This window comes from Scleropages formosus, chromosome 25 (genome assembly GCF_900964775.1).
Source record: "Scleropages formosus chromosome 25, fSclFor1.1, whole genome shotgun sequence".
Classification (NCBI taxonomy): Eukaryota; Metazoa; Chordata; class Actinopteri; order Osteoglossiformes; family Osteoglossidae; genus Scleropages; species Scleropages formosus.
In genome coordinates, this window is record NC_041830.1 from 9,136,545 (window position 1) to 9,153,157 (window position 16,613).

Genomic DNA, 16,613 nt, shown 5'->3' on the forward strand with positions numbered 1-16,613 from the left:
TCAATGTGCACTCAGTATCCCGTAATGACAAGTGAAAACGGGATTTTAGACGTTTTTCAAAGTTTAATGATTGTAGCATAAGGCTGCAACATACCAAATGCTGAAGAAGTGAAGGGGTCTGAATACTTTTTGAATGCACTATATGGGCCTAATGAATGAAAATAATCCATCGTGCAAAACTGCAATGGTGTCTGCAGTTCTTGTGCACCAGCACAAAATAGATGTGGAATTGTGGGTAAAAGCAGTGGTTTACCACGCCGTGTGTTCTGCCTTGTGTTCCATCAGGGCGTTTAATTGGAAGATCTTGACATTAAACGGCATTTGCGTAGATATTTCGGAGGTGTTTCTTTAAAAGTAAATCTGTTTCTTGAGATCTAAAAGGAATTAATATTAATACTGTTGTAAGATTTTGCATTGCAAGTCCTACTGTTCAACACACACACACACTTTTTATTCAATGTTAACACAAAAATGATTATATAGAATGAATGCGTTTCGGCCACAGGCCTTCCTCAGTGTGACGTGTGTGTGTGTGTGTGTGTGTGTGTGTGTGTGTGTGTGTGTGTGTGTAGTTACCACTGTGATTGGCCTTATAACACTTTATTAAATTTTTTGTAGGCTTCAGCACCTGTTGTGACAGTTTCTCCTGCATTTTGGTGAGCAACTCTAACTTTCCATAATATTAAGTATTGCAATATTGAATATTATGGTAACTGATAGGTGTCGCTGGATTGTGACAAACGACTTACTTGTCACATTTTTCAGCAGGTACAAGCGTTGTATGTGAAAATAGTTATGTGCCTTCTTCCCGTAACATGTTTACATTTGCATTTATTCATTTAACTGGTGTTTTTCTCTAAAGTGAGTTATAGTGTTAACCTACCTAGTTATTTACCCATTTATACACCTGTGTCATTTTACTGGGTGGCACCATGGCACAGCGAGTAATGCTGCTGTCTCACAGCGCCTGGGTGATCAAGAGGACGTGGTTTCGATCCCTGCTCAGTCTGTGTGGAGTTTGCGTGTTCTCCCTGTGTCTATGTGGGTTTTCTCTGGGTGCTCTGGTTTCCTCCCACAGTCCAAAGACATGCTGTTCAGGTTCCCCCAGAGTGTGTGAGTGACAGAGAGAGAGTGTGTGTGTGTTCCACTGATGTATGGATGAGTGACCTAGTGTAAGTAGTGTATCTAGCAGTGTAAGTCTTTGGGTGCTCTTGTTTCCTCCCACACTCCAAAGACATGCTGTTCAGGTTCACACAGAGAGAGTGTGTTCCACTGATGTATGGAAGAGTGACTCATTGTAAGTAGTGTATCTAGCAGTGTAAGTCACCTTGGTGAATAAGGTGTGTGGGCTCATAACGCTACATAGAGTTCATTGGAAGTCACTTGGGAGAAAAGCATCTCCTAAATAAACGTAAATGTACTGGAGCAATTTATGGTAAGTACTAAAGTAACTATATTGAATATCCATTCTAGTTGAAGAGCAAAAGCATGAAGATTTTATTTTTTCCCCTCATTGCCGTTGTTTACCTGTTTACACAGCTGGGTAATTTTTTGCTGTATCATAGCAGGACAAGTGCTTTGATCAAGGATACCACAGCAGGAGGTGGGATTTGAACCTGGTTCCATCATGTCTAAAGATGGTGACTCTCACCACTTTGCCACTTGCTGCTTCGCTTTCTCTCATAAATGTGGCCATATACTGACCAGAAATCAACTTAGGAGCAATAAGATCTGAATGCAGGTATTTCGAGCGGAAGGCAGCAGTGGTGACATCTGTCCTACGCACTGATTTAAATGTAATGCAGTTAATTTAATTTTTTTTTTCAAAGGGTGCCATTCGTTCCACTACCATCCCCATCCTGCTCAGGTAATTGAGAGCACAGCTGGAATAGAAACGAGAGCGTGGAGTGAGCAAAGACTTGGACACTCAAAGTTCTGCCGTCGGGAGGGTGGCCGACTCCTCCGGAGCATCTCGCCGTCATAGATGTGGGGGGGGGGGGGGGCCGACACCAAACCTACACGAGGAACGATGGGTCACGCACCCTCGCACCATTTCTCAGGCTTTCACACGAGAGAGTGACGCGTTACAGAGCAGGTCGAGCCGACATCGCCGGACCGTCACCTGCCCGCTGTTGACAGACCAGCTTCCTTTTGCTCGAGTCCACTTGGGAAGCGCTGTTTGGTACAGTGACACCGGGGAACCGCGTCCCTCTCCAGTTACCGCGGTGGCGATTTCCCTGCGACATTGTTTCTTCATCATCTTGGAGATCTTATATTGACTGCCGTGCTCTCTTAACCCTTATTAAAGTGTTTGGGTTTTTTTTTTTTTTTTTTTGGTCGTTTCCATTAATTGCGTAACAGGACGGCGCTCCTCCTTGGTCCGAAATAATATTTCTGACACGGTGCGTCTTTGGAGAAGCGGCCGATTTGGGGTTTTGCCCACTTTTTTGTCCGTTCTGTAGCGTAGCGAGGAGTGGAAATCGGAAATCAAGTAGTTCAACTCGACAAAGAGTTCTGCCAAACCGGAACGCCGTACAGAAGAACGCTGCGAAGGGCTGCAGCTTTAACGCACGTGCGCGGGAACGATGGCGTCACGTGTCGGTGGGCCTCGTGCCAGGGCTGCAGCTCGAGCTTTTCTAAAGACAACAGGGTCGTGGCTGCGAGCCGCTCCGTGCGAACAGCTCAATGATTGACATCGATTTGTGTTGCAGCAGCTTTTCTCCAAAGCAACTTCTAATGTTAACTTTCCATTGTTTACCCATTTACACAGCTGGGTAATTTTACTGGAGCAGTTCAGGGTAAGTACCTTGCTCAAGGATACTACAGCTGGAGGTGGGATTCGAACCTGCGACCTTGGGGTCCAAAGTCAGCGGCTCCAGCCGCCCCTGCCAATTCTGAGTAGGTCCCAGAAATCAGATACGGCTCAGAATAGCTCATGCGAAGCAGTTTTTTTTCCACAATTCTACATGTTTTTCATACGAAAGTGTGTAAACACAGAGATCCCTGGCCTCTTATGTCACCGTGTGGGTCGTCACGTCACGTCATGTTTGTTTCACAGTGCTAGGTGTGATGGGGGTGGATGACGGCCTGAAACAGCTCAGCCCATCGTGTTTTTCGCTTTTTTCAGAGTTTCCGTTCTGAGGCTTTCCCGCCATTTTTGCTTAACGCTTCGAAATGTTGACAACAGATTTTTATTTCCCTCAAGCCCTGCCCTGCCACGCCATCCTAACGCTTTTATATTTGTTCATTCAGCAGGTACTTCTCTCCAAAGCAGTGGACCATGATTATTAACTAATATTTGACACCTTCATCCAAGGTGACCCATGGTGAGATACACTACAGTGAACTTCCTACAGTCATTCAAACATCTATACATATAAAACAATACACACGCACAGTATGGGCAATATAGTGTCACCGCTTCACCTAACGTGTGTCTTTGGATTGTGGAAGGAAACCAGAGCACGTGGTGGGAGAAACATGAATAACATGCAAACTCCTTGCAGAGGGAGCAGGGGTCGAACCTACATCTAGCAGTACTGCCCAGGCACCGGGAGGTACCAGCACAACCCCCTGCACCGCTGTGCCACCGCCTGCCTCCTGCTGCGGTACGCAGGTTCCTGCCCCTTCGCGACACACCGATGCTTTAAGGTAGTGGCGCCACTCCCAGCGTGCAGTGTTCCGCTCTTCTCTGCCAGGGGTTTCGACATTGTTTCTGCTCGCTGAGCCGGGGTTCGAGTTTGACTTGGTAACGATGGCTGGCAAAAGAGCTCCAGCGCCGACTCCTCTCTCTCTCAGTTCTGGCAGCTGTCTGATGCAACTTCCTGACAGAGTGGCCCGTTTCCCCTTTCACTCGGGCTAATGTGACTGTGCCTTGGTGTGTAACGCGGGCCTTGTGCAACACACGCAATGGTTCGAGTCGGGCTCCTTCCGTCTCTTTTTCTCAAGTGCAACATTCTTCATCCACTTCACTTTTTCCCCCCTCTCCTTTCCAGGATAGATACCTGATCTGGGAAACAACAAAACCGCAATACTGGGAATCCGAACAGCTCTACCCCCCCGTTACGCTGAGTTGAAATGCATTTGCTTAACAGCCAAAGACGGTTCTGGAAAAAAAAAATTTGATGTATGTGCATTTATGTCGTGCTTATGTATAACACAATCTCACTTCACGGAGTTAACAAAAACAGGAGTCCTGGTGTCTGTGGACTCACACTTAGTGCTTCATGTGAGTTATACATTTTGGGGGAAGGTTGGGTTTTTACAGGAGGAAAGGGAGGGTACTGATCTGTCCTGTAACTCTTCTGCGATTTTGATGGCGTTATGCCCTAAAAGTTAAATAGATATTACAGCACCATCTACTGGTGCCCCTTGTAAGTGCAATAGAGGAGCAGGGCTCTACCACCTTTAAGGGCCACAGTCATTATTTTGAACTACTGAATGCTGCATCTGTTACATAGAGATGTACTTAAGGGAAAAATGTACCGTATTTAGGTGTGGTGTGTGTCTATACTCCCATTCAGTTTATAGTATTTATGGAAAGTGTATTTGATCATTTTACAAATACTACTGTGCATATATTAAATGAAGCACATTTAATCGCAGACATCCCTGGATAAGAGTAAACAGGTACAGTGGTTTGAGACTTTAAATTAATCTCTCCTCCATTTTTCCGAGAAAAGATGGTCTTAGATTAAATGTCAAAATTAACTGTGTTAATAAACATACCACCTCAACCAAAAAATAAAATAAAATCACAGGAAGACAGATTGAGAGAAATTCTTTGATTACAGGCCATTCCTCAGTGATGTTTTTTTTGGATTTAAAAAAAAATTTTAATCTCACTTTAAACAATAACAGTCAGAAGATTGTGTGTTTCAGAAAATGTTTTTCAATCATGTACATTACAGAATTATTAAACTAAATGAAAGGACAATATGGAGGGCTGGGTACAAAGTAATATTACAAAAACACAAAAGATGTTGCCTCCCTAGAAATCTCAAACTTCTTATCCGCTGCAAAAAACAGGGCTGTTCTACTGATGTGGTTCAATAATCGATGGCATATGTCCATCCTCTTAACATTAAAGGGGAAAAAGAAAAAAAAGGTGACAGCACAAAACCATATAGATTGACATTTTATGTCTTTACAGCTGTGTCTCTGGACTTGTAGATCACTCCTCTGCTTTTCAGTTCCCTCACAACACCTGGTGGAGAAGAGTGAAACCGATTTAAGCCACAATACCATTGCAGAAAGTCTGAGCCAAAAGAAGACAATGTTCATCTGCATGAAACTGAAAACAACCCCGCACTCAAACGAACTGTCCCACACTAACAAATACCTGGTGGAAGTCTTCCTGTCACTGTTACTGCATAGACCCCTGGCTTGAAAGTGCCTGGTAAAAAAAAGGTTATGGGTTAGCAAAGTCATGGTTCCCAAACTGCTCCTTGTGAAATTCCAGCCATTTATTACAGATGCCCTGTCCCACCTGATTAACTAAGGTTAAGGAAGTGAGGGCCTGCAGGATCCAAGAGAAAGGGGCTTCCTAACAACTGATCAGAATAATCTTAGTAGTAAGAGTTTTGTCTCCTTTAGGGAAAGAAAATAGGCCAGGCTCTTAATTCTTAAGCCTAAAGAAAGGTGCTTCTTGGTCCAATCAAAACATTAACGTGACCGAAGGCCGATTAAATCGTCCTTTTTAAATGATCGAGAGCCACGCACGCATAACCACAGCAGACTCTGTGTCGAAGATACGTACTGATCCTTTGCCATTTGGCCACCCAGCTGTCCTCTGGACTCATCATTGCTATTACCCTGCAGGACAAAACCCAGTCATCAGACACACGCAAGGAGGATTGCGAAGACCCTTTTACTTTGGAAGGCATTCAGAGATGGATACTGTACCCGTCGAAAGAAGAACTTGTGCATTCATACACCATCTCCCGGTTCCCCTTCATCTGGAGGTACGACTCGCAGTTGTCACAGCCATCGTACTCGAACTGATCGATGGTCTACGGTGGTGGTTGTGGGGGGAGAGAGAGAGAGAGAGAGAGAGAGGTTGGGCCTCAGAACAGAATTCGGCATTTTTCTTGATCCAACAATTTACATTGAATTCTGAACATTCCAGTCACCACGGATGTAACACAGTCACAGTGCGTGTTGCTTACCTGTAAAATGCAGCTAGCTATTCGTTCACATGCTAAAATGTTAAATGTATATCAAACTGGCCAAATCATGTATTCCATGGCCAACTGTCGTTCCAGCTCAGTGTTTAGGACTGAAACTACTACTAGGCCTCACCGTATAGTTTATGGTTACTCACCTTAACGAGTGAACATAGGAGACACGCCCGCAGGTGGCGGAGGTCCTTCGGCACCGTTTCGAGAGCCATTCCGTAGTCAAGAAGCGAATTTTCCGCACTATTACCTCTTTTTTTCTCAGAAACCTTCGTGTAATTCAAGCAACACTGACGCAAAGACTTCTTCCGGTGCCTTAAAATTACATCACCGACTGGCGCCGAAATAGTACGTCATCGGTTCGCGTTTTTTTAAATGCGGCGCAAGTTGTTGCATATCTCTTAGACTGCATTTTTTAATAAAACCCTTTCGTAATGACGGCAAGCAGTATAAGAGTACCATAGTAATCGCCAGTTACTGTAAACCTCTGAAAAACTGCTGAGCTGTGCATTTATTTCAGGCTTTGTGATATTCGGATAAAAGTTGTACATTGGCTCATGGTGGAAAGAAACAAACTGCTGCACTTTACTGCATCAAAGCCTCTTTTCCTGCGATGCACAAATTGTATTTTCTATGAGATGTACGTCGCTTTGGAGAAAAGCCTCCAATAAATGAATACATGTAAATGTAAATATTTTATTCTCCTAGAATCTTTTCATTTCCCACGGAGTTCCTCTTTGCTGTGTTTGTATTAAGAAATGATATTTTAAAAAAATTCAGTACAACAAACCCATATGAATGGCTGCTCAAAAATGAGAAATCTGCAAAAAAAAAAAAAAACAACAATCCATCCTCAATGCATTTCATCCCACCCAGAGAATACTTTTGAATTTAATCATTAAAGGCGATTCAATCTTTTGAAGAGTGTAAAAATAGTGATTTTTCGGCAGTGAAGTAAGATGAGTGATTACTTACAGTGTTAAACAAGTTGGAAATTACTGCACTGGATGAAATGACATATCACAATGCCTTGCGTAGCGCAAGGTGTTTGACTCCTGTGATCCAACATACGGTATCCCGTTCCTAACCCGTCACTGGCCTGCTCCATGCCCCGAAGCGGTTAATTTCAATACTAATAATGGTCCTTTAACAACATGCATCCTTTTCCCGGTGTGTTTAACAACTGTTATTGAACGGTGGCGCAGCGAGCAGTGATGTGTGTCGTCCCAAAGCACCCGGGACGGAGCGGGAGGCCGTGGGTTTCATCCCTGCTCTGTCTGCGTGGAGTTTGTGCAAGTTTTTCCCCCTGTTTGCGTTGGTTTCCTCCCACGGACCGAAGAGTTGCGTTTCAAGTGAACCAGTGACTCGAAAGGCCCCTCGGCGTGTGTGTTGCGCCGCTGCGCAGATGAGCCGTTCATTGCGGCACCTTCAGTGGAAAGGTGTCAAAGAGTTCACCGTAAGCTGCTTTGGAGAAACGTGTCTACTGCATGAATAAATGTAAGTACCATCTTGTGAGACCAACCACTGGACACAATTGATTCTGTTCGGAAATCTTCACACGTGTATAATTTCCCGCCATAAACCGAGGCTCGCACTGCATCGGTACTTTGAGCCTGTTGTCCACTTGTTGTTTTCGCTTTGTTCTTTACGTTACTCTCTTGGTGTTTTGTTCTTTTTCTTTTGTCTGCCAGTCTTATTTCGGTCTTGCTCTAATTACTGTGCTCGCTGCCCCCCTTCCTTGTTTTTACTGTGGTGTTTGCGCTGCTCTGCCGCCCTTTTCGCGCCACTGCAGGCCGCGCGCTCCTCGTGCTCACGTGGCGCGAGGACGCCTCGCCGCTCGAGATGGAACCTTCGGAAGTTCCAGCGCGCGGCGCGGTCACGCGCGTAGCACTCGTCAGCGACGGTTCAGCGCGGACTTTTCGAGAAGACGACGCAAGAGACGACGCCTCGAGGTATTTCTCAAAACGAGTCAGTGGATTGAGGACACTCGGCCCATGGAAACGCTCGGACACCTAGAGGGGCGCGCGGAGCGGTTTAAGGAACGACAAAGCGATTAAACTTTCAAGGAAATAACTTAATCGGTTGCGCCCGCATTCCAGGTCCCGGCGGTGTGTCCATGGAGCTGGACGCGGCGCTCCTCTTCCTCCCCATCAACATGAAGAACTTCCCCGCCAAACTGTGGCGCCTCGTCAACGACCCGCACACGGACTCGGTGCGCTGGGACCAGCAGGGCGAGGGCATCCTCATCGACCGGGCGCTCTTCGAGGCCGAGGTGCTGTCGGCGGTCCGGGAGCCGGCGGCGGACGGCGGCAACGCCGCGAGCGGCGACCTCTTCAAAACCAACAACTTCACGAGCTTCATCCGCCAGCTTAACCTGTACGGCTTCAGGAAGGGAGGCGGCCGCCAGGATGATGAGCCCGACAGCCCGGCCGAGCTCCACTTCCAGAACCCGTATTTCAAACGGGACAAGCCGGAGCTGCTGGCCCACCTGAGGCGCATGACGCGAAGCAACCGGGCCAAGTTGCAGGCGGGCCTGGAGGTCAGCTGTAGGCGGCCGAGCCGGTGGCAACTGCAGTTCTCGGCGCCGCCCTGCAGGGGGCACGCGGGTAAGTCACTGTCTGCATTTTTCTGTCCGAGTTATTATGTCCACTTTTAAACATCTGCGCCCATTTCAGTCATTGCAGCATAACTTCAGTTACTGGTTACTTAAAAAAAAAAAAATTGTTTCTTTACGCGTTTATCGGTAGCTATGGGGGCAGCAAGCGGCGCATTATTTGCTGTTGCCTAGCGACCCGAAGGGTTTGTTGATTGGAGTCGCGCTCCAGTGTTAGTAGTGTCCTTCATCGAGGATACCATGCTGAAAAATGGGTAAATAATTATGAAGTTGCTTTTCTTTTTTATTTGCCTAACAACAGAACAGAACTGGCTCACCAGCACAGAGACAAAATCAGTGTACTGGGAAGATGCAAGTACATACAACATCTGACAGGCAAAGCGTGGTAATATTCAGCAGGGGTGCTCATAGAGCTCAGTGTCTGTCCAACAAGATGGAGAAAGGTGACCTAATTTTTCACATTTCATTCTCAAGTTATCTTCCAGGTCGAGTATTAACTTTTATAATGAAAGAAAGGTCACTGGTGAAGCCAACCGCTGATTAAAGATGGAGGTTATGCTGAGGTTCACAAGTGGGAAAAAAAAACACATTTTTTAATTAAATGAATGCTGCTCCAAAAAACTTGCATCATAAGACATTTCCATAATAAAAATGTCAAAATGCCTAGAGTGACAATAAAGTTGTATTTCTGAAATTTAAGATTACACACACTGTCTGAACCGCTTGTCCCATACGGGGTTGCGGGGAGCCAGGGCCCTAACCTGGCAACACAGGGCGTAAAGCTGGAGGGGGAGGGGACACACCCAGGACGGGATGCCAGTCCACCGCAAGGCACCCCAAGCGGGACTTGAACCCCGGACCCACCAGAGAGCAGGACCCGGCTCAACCCACTGCGTCACCGCGCCCCCCCCAATTTAAGATTAATAAATAATAATTTTAACAACTTGTTAAATACTTAATTATCCTCAGTTGTGGTGTTCTCTTGCATAGACATCTTATATACAGTCTTGTCTGCAGGTCACAGGCTTGCTGGCCATATCCATGACGGATCCCATGGCAGCATGTTGTCTCCAGATCAGTGCCACAGTGAACAGGAAATGAGGGGTTATGATCGTACTGTGATGCCACAGTGTAGCTGGATTGTGGAGCCCTCCGACACATCGGCTCCTTGTACCGTCTCCCCCACCCTGGGCGCACAGCAGTTGCCTTCTGATTCTCCTCATCTTGGCTATAGGCAAAAGCACCGCATCGCGCCCCACCATTTACAGTACCCCCCTGGTTTTTATGCCTCAGGTAATCTGGCTTTGTAGTGAAATTAGAATGAATATTTTAAGTCCAATATTTATGCACATTTACTACTTTGCATATTTTTAAAATTGATTTAACTGTGAAGTTGCAAAAACATTCTTATTTTACTGTTTTAATTGTTAATTTTGCAGCAATGTGTCAGTGCTGTTTTCAGCCGGTAGTGAACGCAAGAAGAGTTCACCAAACTTCATCCGCATTTTCCCATTACAGCTATAATCAGGTTAGTGTTTCTAGGACTGAAATAAATTTTTCTAAATAATCTGAAAAGCTAAACACTGAAGTAGTTGAGATAAAATGTTTAATTCTCTAGAAGATTGAACAATACAAAGGCACTGTATTTCATGGTGAGTTTCAGACATGTGATTACCGTAACACTTTATCACACTTTTTCAGACAAACTATCCAGGGAGCTGGGTACATCCAGAAAACCAAGAATGGCCCAGCAGTGACAGTGAGCTGGCTAAGAAGGAGGATGTTAACCTGGATACGGTCTTCCAAATAGCTGATAACCTTCAGGTGTCTCCCATTGTATGTATGGCAAAAGTGCAGGCCACCGAGATGCCAGTCTCATTCTTCGACTTGAGCCCATCATCTTCTGGTCAGCTCAACTCCACTGAGCCTGCTGGATCGAATGCTTTGCCCATTCTTATGGATTCCATGAAGGCATCCCCCCGTGGCCTTGTCCCAGCGGGTGGGATGAGTGTTGCTGTGCTAAATGACATTTCACCAGACGGTGCGTTTGCCATCATTCATCCTGACAGCCTTCAACAAGCTAACTACAGTGGAAACCAAGACCGCACTTCCAATGATTCACCTGCTTTGGATTTTTCACGTAAGGTACACATAGGACACAATTGTACTCTGTAGCTTCTGGCATTTAAAATATGGCCAAATCGTTTTATTTGTAAACACAGAAATTTGGAAAGGTTGTAGACTTCAGCATATAGGTATGCGGTACCTCCATGTCACAACAACATGTCAGCGTTCGGTCATTTGGTTCTGAACTTTGTAAAACTTAAGTAAATGAGGTTTCTCTTTAGGTGCCAAGCAACACAAGGGATCCTTTGACTTTCCTTGGAGAAACATTACAGGCCAATGTTACCCTGAGCTAGCCAGTAATACCTTCAACAATGTCTGCTCTTTCCCTTTCCATGCCATGGGTAAGTAGAGTCTCTAAAACAAAGCAAGTTTCTTGGTAAGAATGAAGCTTCTCTTAAAAATTAATAGTTGTAAGTCCATAAATGTCTGTTGTTTTACAGATCAGGACCTGAGGTGTCTGTCGGTTTGAAACTTGGATGGTGAAAAAGAACAGCATTGCTCCTTATGTATTTTCAAGAAAACCTTGGGACAAATCTGCTTCCTTAAGTAAAATACAAATCAACACAAAAGACCAAAACTAACAATGCGAGTTGCTAAATTTAACACTTGGTGCCTTATGAATTTACAGCTGCAATTCATCAGGTTTTAATCTCTTTCAAAAGCAAAATGGCAGTTTTTACAGTCATTTTAAAATAACTTTTTATCCAGTCTAGTGCTAGTACTAATTTTAAATTCCATTTTACAACTAATATATGCACAATTTTCAATTCTTGCTGTCATTAACACCAGCTGTGACTAGACACAGATATATGATGAAGGCACTGAAACCTCTGTAGTCTTGCTTGCAATGTTTGTGCAGCAAGTATGTCTGTTGCAAAGTACAAGTGCAGAAATTTCCATTTAGTTCACTTTGCTGGCTCAAAAATACTTATCCTAATAAATGGCAGCATTGGAATTCCAATTATTGTATATTTTTGAACACCAAGTACTGCCTTCTCTGCTGTTTAAGATCTCTAGCCACCACAGTAATCTCATAGAAATGGTAGCTGTGATTTTAAACCAGAAAATGTTGTTACTTTTCCTGCTACTGTGATTTGCTTTTAAGCATATAGCTTTTTATATTGTGTGATTGTATGCTGACTGTTTGGAAAAAAAGCCTCTTGCATTTGTCACAGCTTTACTAATATTTGTGTTTTTCTAATATTAATTATTTAAGGACACAATTTTAAAGTGTACTTGTTCTTAGCATTTATATTTATAGTTGTTTGTTACCATTTTTGTAATATTAAACCGTTGCTACTTGCCCTCCAAGAAATCCTGTAACCTGGTGTGATTCAAAAATGTTTGTTTGACATTTAAAATAATTGCTTTAATTAAAAGATGCACCGATCCTCACTTATGTTGATTTTTCTTTTTATTTTGGAATTTTTTGTTTTATGTATTCATAGCCAGTGCAATAACTTAGTTTAGCAGACAGAAAAGTGACTGACATTCAGGTTTCAGTTGTGCTTCTGCCCCATTCACATATCTTTGAGCCTTTATTATGGGTATAGTTACCTAGCTCAAGGGCACAAGAAGATCATCCCTCCTGGTCCCTGCATTCACAAACTTTGGTGAAAGAAAGGGGAGTATAACAATGTCTAAACTGTATTTGTTGGGACAATGTACTGTTTCAGTATACAGTGTGGGTAAAGGTAAATAAATACTGTCAATGTAAATAGATGGGAAGTCACCGTTAGCTGAAATATCCCACTGCCAGGAAAGTTTATACACACTGACTTAAAGGCATAATGAACTTGATAACCTGTGTATTTAAGTCTTAGCAGCATACTTACATTTACCTTTGGAAAAAGTGTGTAAAGTTGTTGCAACATGTTTATTTGGATGCCGAAGGGGCCTTATTTTGTCTTAAGATTGATCTGTAGTGTTAATAGGAGCATTTGACATGTTTTTCTTAAAGTCTCTGTTAAAGCTCTGTAAAGACGAGTCACCTTGCACTGGATGAAATTCAAGTTAGTGGGGAGACTCTTCATTCCCGTGAGGATTTTTCAGCCTGAAGTCATTTCAGAAAACTCATTCCAAGATCAGAGAAAAGCTTGAAGACTGGGGTAAGAATTTATGCCCCTTTTATGTCATACCTGAGCGCAGTGAAATGTTATTAGCAGTCAATTTGCGACAATCAACACTATGGCAGGTTTGGTTACTTTGTTACTGACAAATTCCTTTGACAGATGAAATAGAGAAATTTTACACTAATCTTAGAATATTTGGTGTATTTTTCAGATGATCATAATCAGGACAGGAAGGAATAATTTTGATGGGGAAATTATTACACAACAACCTCTGGTTTGATTGTGTGACAATGAACCCCTGGTACAAGTAGTCCTGGTCTCAAATTTCTAATTGTCAAGTATCAATTATTGCTGTTTTTTAAGTTTTTACACATGTGGTCTGGAGGTGATAAGTATGAGAAAGTAATTGCCCCGGCTTCATAGTCAATAACTGGCCAGTTTAGCTGCAGCGACTGCAACGCCAAACTTTTACTGCGCTAGGCTTGTCTGATTCCCCCCCCATGATATTCTCCCGAGATTCTGGGTGACGCACGCTAGAGGTGATTGATTGCCGTTACCATTAAAAATCAGTTTTTTAACTCAAATAAGCCACGTCGCGGTGCAGACAACGAATGACAACAGTTCCTGGATCCCGGAGGACTTTTTTTAATAACTCAACGAAAACCTTCAGCTCGCGTTCACGCCAGCCTACAGTTCGAAGCGACGCGACGCGACACGCCACCCCGCCGTCCTTCGCGGGTGAAAACGCAGCTGTAAACACGCGCCCTCACCGCAGAGAACCTTTGGCCCGCAGCTTCCCCTTCAGCGCCCGCAGGGGGCGCACGAGGCGGCGCCTGGGCCGCGCTCTGCGCTCCGCTGCTCCACCCTCGGTGACAGGCAGCGAGCAGGTAGAGTCTCAATGGGATCCCGGGGGGGACGGAGGCACCAGCGACCGCGCAGCCCTCACCTTCACCTTGTTTTCAGCGCGTCGTTCCGCTCGGCGCCGACCTGCTGCTGCTTTTTCACGGAACGGCCGCGACTTCTCCCGAGGCGCAACTTGCTGGAGTGAATAATATTTTGGGAAGTGTTTCCCCCCCCCTTTCTCTTTTTGTACGCGTGTGTTTAGTTCCTCCAAGCCAACCGCGAGGGGAGCCGGAGCAGATCGTGACACACCGGCCGGACAGACGCGCTCGCTCCCGAGCGCCGTGCTCGTACGTGTGCTGGACGGACCGCACGTGTGTTTACGCCGGTCGCCGCAGCCCGGGTTAACTCTCCTGCTGCTAACTAACTCCGGCAGTACTCATACTAGTACTGATAACTTACCCTCTTTTACTGCGCCGCCGAGGACGCGCAACTTTCAAAGACAAGGAGCTGCTTCCTTCCCACTTTTCCCCGCAACGACGTGCCTTTTTTTTTTCCCCTGCTCTTTACTTCTACTCTCGCTGCGCCCACAAGACGCATAACCTACAACTTGTAAAAAAAAAAAAAGAAAAATAATTTTGATGTTGTTTTTTTTTTTTTTTCTTTATAAGCCCGACTGGAAGTACGCAGTGATTTATTCTGTTTTTTGTTAAACTCAAACCCTGGCTGATGTCTGCATGTGGGAACCTGCGCCTCGAGTCCTGCGGTGCCATTTATTAGACATACTGCAGCATCATGCCATCATGGGTCCTTCGTGTTTCATCTTAAATTTACCCTGGATTACCTGATTGGAGCCTTTCTGGAGCGTCTCGAGCTCTCCATCGCAAGCAGGGCTCCTGTCCCAGTGGGTGGCAACAAAGCTGAGCATTTGACTGGAGCTGCTGGACCTGGACCTGGACCTGCTCACTGTACTCAGCGGAGGTGAACTTTGGTGGCAAAATGTAAAGTTGGGATAGAAACTAAGTAAAGTGACTGGACGCGGGGGCCCAACGGGGACCCGCGGGTTGAAAGCGTGCGTGGAGGCCATGAGTGGGGCTCCTGCGTTTGAGGCTTGAAGAGATACTCGCTCAACTCTTGCAAAGTATAATGAGGGTTAATTTCCTCTCGTGTCATTGAGCAGTGCTCTGAGCGTGAGGTAACTTACGGTCCCGCGCTCGGCTCGGCTCCCGATGCGCGTGCTTTACACCGCTTGTGATGCCTGAGTTGACGTGGGGTGGGGGGGGCATGTAAAGTAGATCTCGTGGAAGGGTTAGAAGATTGCTGATGCACCCCGCGTTTTGGATGTGTCCACATTAGAAGGTGCAGACACCCTACAGCGAGGAGGAGGAGGACGGGGACGGGACACCTCCGGGGCTCTTTGTCCTCCTGCAGTTTGTACCTCACCATGCGCAGCCAGGGCCTGCAGCCGGCGCAATGACCGCGTCTCAGCGGCCGCTGGCCGGGCTCTGGCCGTGGCTCTTCATGGCAGCCCTGCAGATGGTGTTGGGCCAGACGGGCCTGGAGCTGGCCGCCGCCGCCGTCGAGTCGGAGCGCTCGGCTCCCAAAGCGCTCATCAAGGTGACGCCGCTGAGGCAGGAGCCGACAGGGAAGCCCATCACGTTGGAGGGGGTGTTCGCCGGAGTGAGAGGCCAGGCTGAAGGGAGACTGATGCAGGTAGGTGTCCCAGAAGAGGCGCATGCGTGGGTGATGCTCCGTATCCATAACAGCTCCAGCTTCCCATGGAAACAATGTATTATTCACCATTTTATTGCATCACGTTTAGTGCCGTGTTCTTTTTGTGTCTGACGCTCGTTGACCCAAAGGCAGCTTTTGGCTATCTCTTAAGGTCTGATCCAGAGGTCTTGACCTCCCTGGGTGCAGGATGAAGAGGCCCTGTATCATTTAAAGTTGGCTCGTGTTCCTAATGGCTGCGGAGTTGGTCTGGGAGAGCGGAAAACTGACTCTCTTTATTTTCTGACTGCCGAGCTTGTCTGGGCAACGTGAGTTGTAAACCGTGATTGGCCCTCTTTTACCTTGGCAAAGTCCTTTGAAAAACGGATGTAAACATAGTGACATAAAAAAAAAAAAAAAAAACCCTCAAGTGTCCCGCACTTTTCTTCCTCGTCTCCTCATATGAATCACCCAGTCAGTTGAACCGTCTTGCGCTGTAAAGTCTGGATCTCTTCCCAGTCACAAGTACAAGCTGCTGCCATTTTTTTTTTTTTTTTTGGTCTTCCTCACATATTGTAACGCCTGAAATCCAGAATTCTTCAAGGGAGCCTGGGTTACCATGATGCGCATTTTTGTTTTACGCTGCCGTTTTCATTCTCGCAAACGTCTGCCAATAAACACTGGATATTGAGCATGGAAGCGCTCCCACCAGCTGTCCTTCACAAATACGATAGATTTGTGGCCTAGTAAATTTTAGGACCCATGCTGTTTCGTTGCCAGCAGGAAACTATTCATTTTGATAGCTACTAGTAGTTGTCCATAAAATCGCTGGCATCGGGAAGGTGGAGAGCGTCGAGTCTTTGGATGCAGAGCTTTATCTGCGTTTCAGATGGATAATTCGGAATGTTCTCCTGAAACATCCTGTTGAAAGAATTTCCCCCCTAAAGACGTTTCCCCTCTCTTTTAGTCTTTTCCAGATGATTGGGGCAGTGCAGGACAGAATAGGTGTCTCTACTTGATCACTTCCTCACTTTCGCTAGCGGCTTGTCCTGCTCAGGGTTTTATATGTAGTCC

General features: G+C 45.6%; 3 protein-coding genes across 5 annotated transcripts in view; 2 read left to right on the forward strand and 1 right to left on the reverse strand.

The window, feature by feature from the left end:
* Window positions 1-4,810: 4,810 nt before the first annotated feature.
* On the reverse strand, window positions 4,811-6,492 carry supt4h1 (SPT4 homolog, DSIF elongation factor subunit). Its single transcript, XM_018742168.2, has 5 exons — window positions 6,323-6,492; window positions 5,905-6,011; window positions 5,759-5,814; window positions 5,342-5,395; window positions 4,811-5,206 (listed from the first exon to the last, which is right to left on the reverse strand). The coding sequence occupies exons 1-5, from the start codon at window positions 6,389-6,391 to the stop codon at window positions 5,139-5,141; spliced, it is 354 nt and encodes a 117-aa protein (XP_018597684.1). The 5' UTR covers window positions 6,392-6,492; the 3' UTR covers window positions 4,811-5,138.
* Window positions 6,493-6,994: 502 nt separating this feature from the next.
* On the forward strand, window positions 6,995-12,301 carry hsf5 (heat shock transcription factor family member 5). 3 transcript variants are annotated; one of them, XM_029249422.1, is made up of 8 exons: window positions 6,995-7,673; window positions 7,969-8,128; window positions 8,276-8,782; window positions 9,808-10,083; window positions 10,230-10,318; window positions 10,492-10,930; window positions 11,139-11,258; window positions 11,358-12,301. In XM_029249422.1, exons 3-8 carry the CDS (start codon window positions 8,293-8,295, stop codon window positions 11,384-11,386), a joined length of 1,443 nt encoding a protein of 480 aa, XP_029105255.1. In that variant the 5' UTR covers window positions 6,995-7,673; window positions 7,969-8,128; window positions 8,276-8,292; the 3' UTR covers window positions 11,387-12,301. The 3 variants fall into 3 exon arrangements, with proteins under 3 accessions (XP_029105255.1, XP_029105256.1, XP_029105254.1); XM_029249423.1 differs by lacking the exons at window positions 6,995-7,673; window positions 7,969-8,128 and having other exon boundaries at window positions 8,136-8,782; window positions 10,492-10,935; XM_029249421.1 differs by lacking the exons at window positions 6,995-7,673; window positions 7,969-8,128 and having other exon boundaries at window positions 8,136-8,782.
* Window positions 12,302-13,776: 1,475 nt separating this feature from the next.
* rnf43 (ring finger protein 43) overlaps window positions 13,777-16,613 on the forward strand; it is a 94,312-nt gene continuing 91,475 nt past the window's right edge. Inside the window, exon 1 of the mRNA XM_029249236.1 lies at window positions 13,777-15,542. Within this exon, the coding sequence (XP_029105069.1) occupies window positions 15,303-15,542 (240 nt within the window). The 5' untranslated portion in view covers window positions 13,777-15,302. The remainder of the gene's footprint in view (window positions 15,543-16,613) is intronic.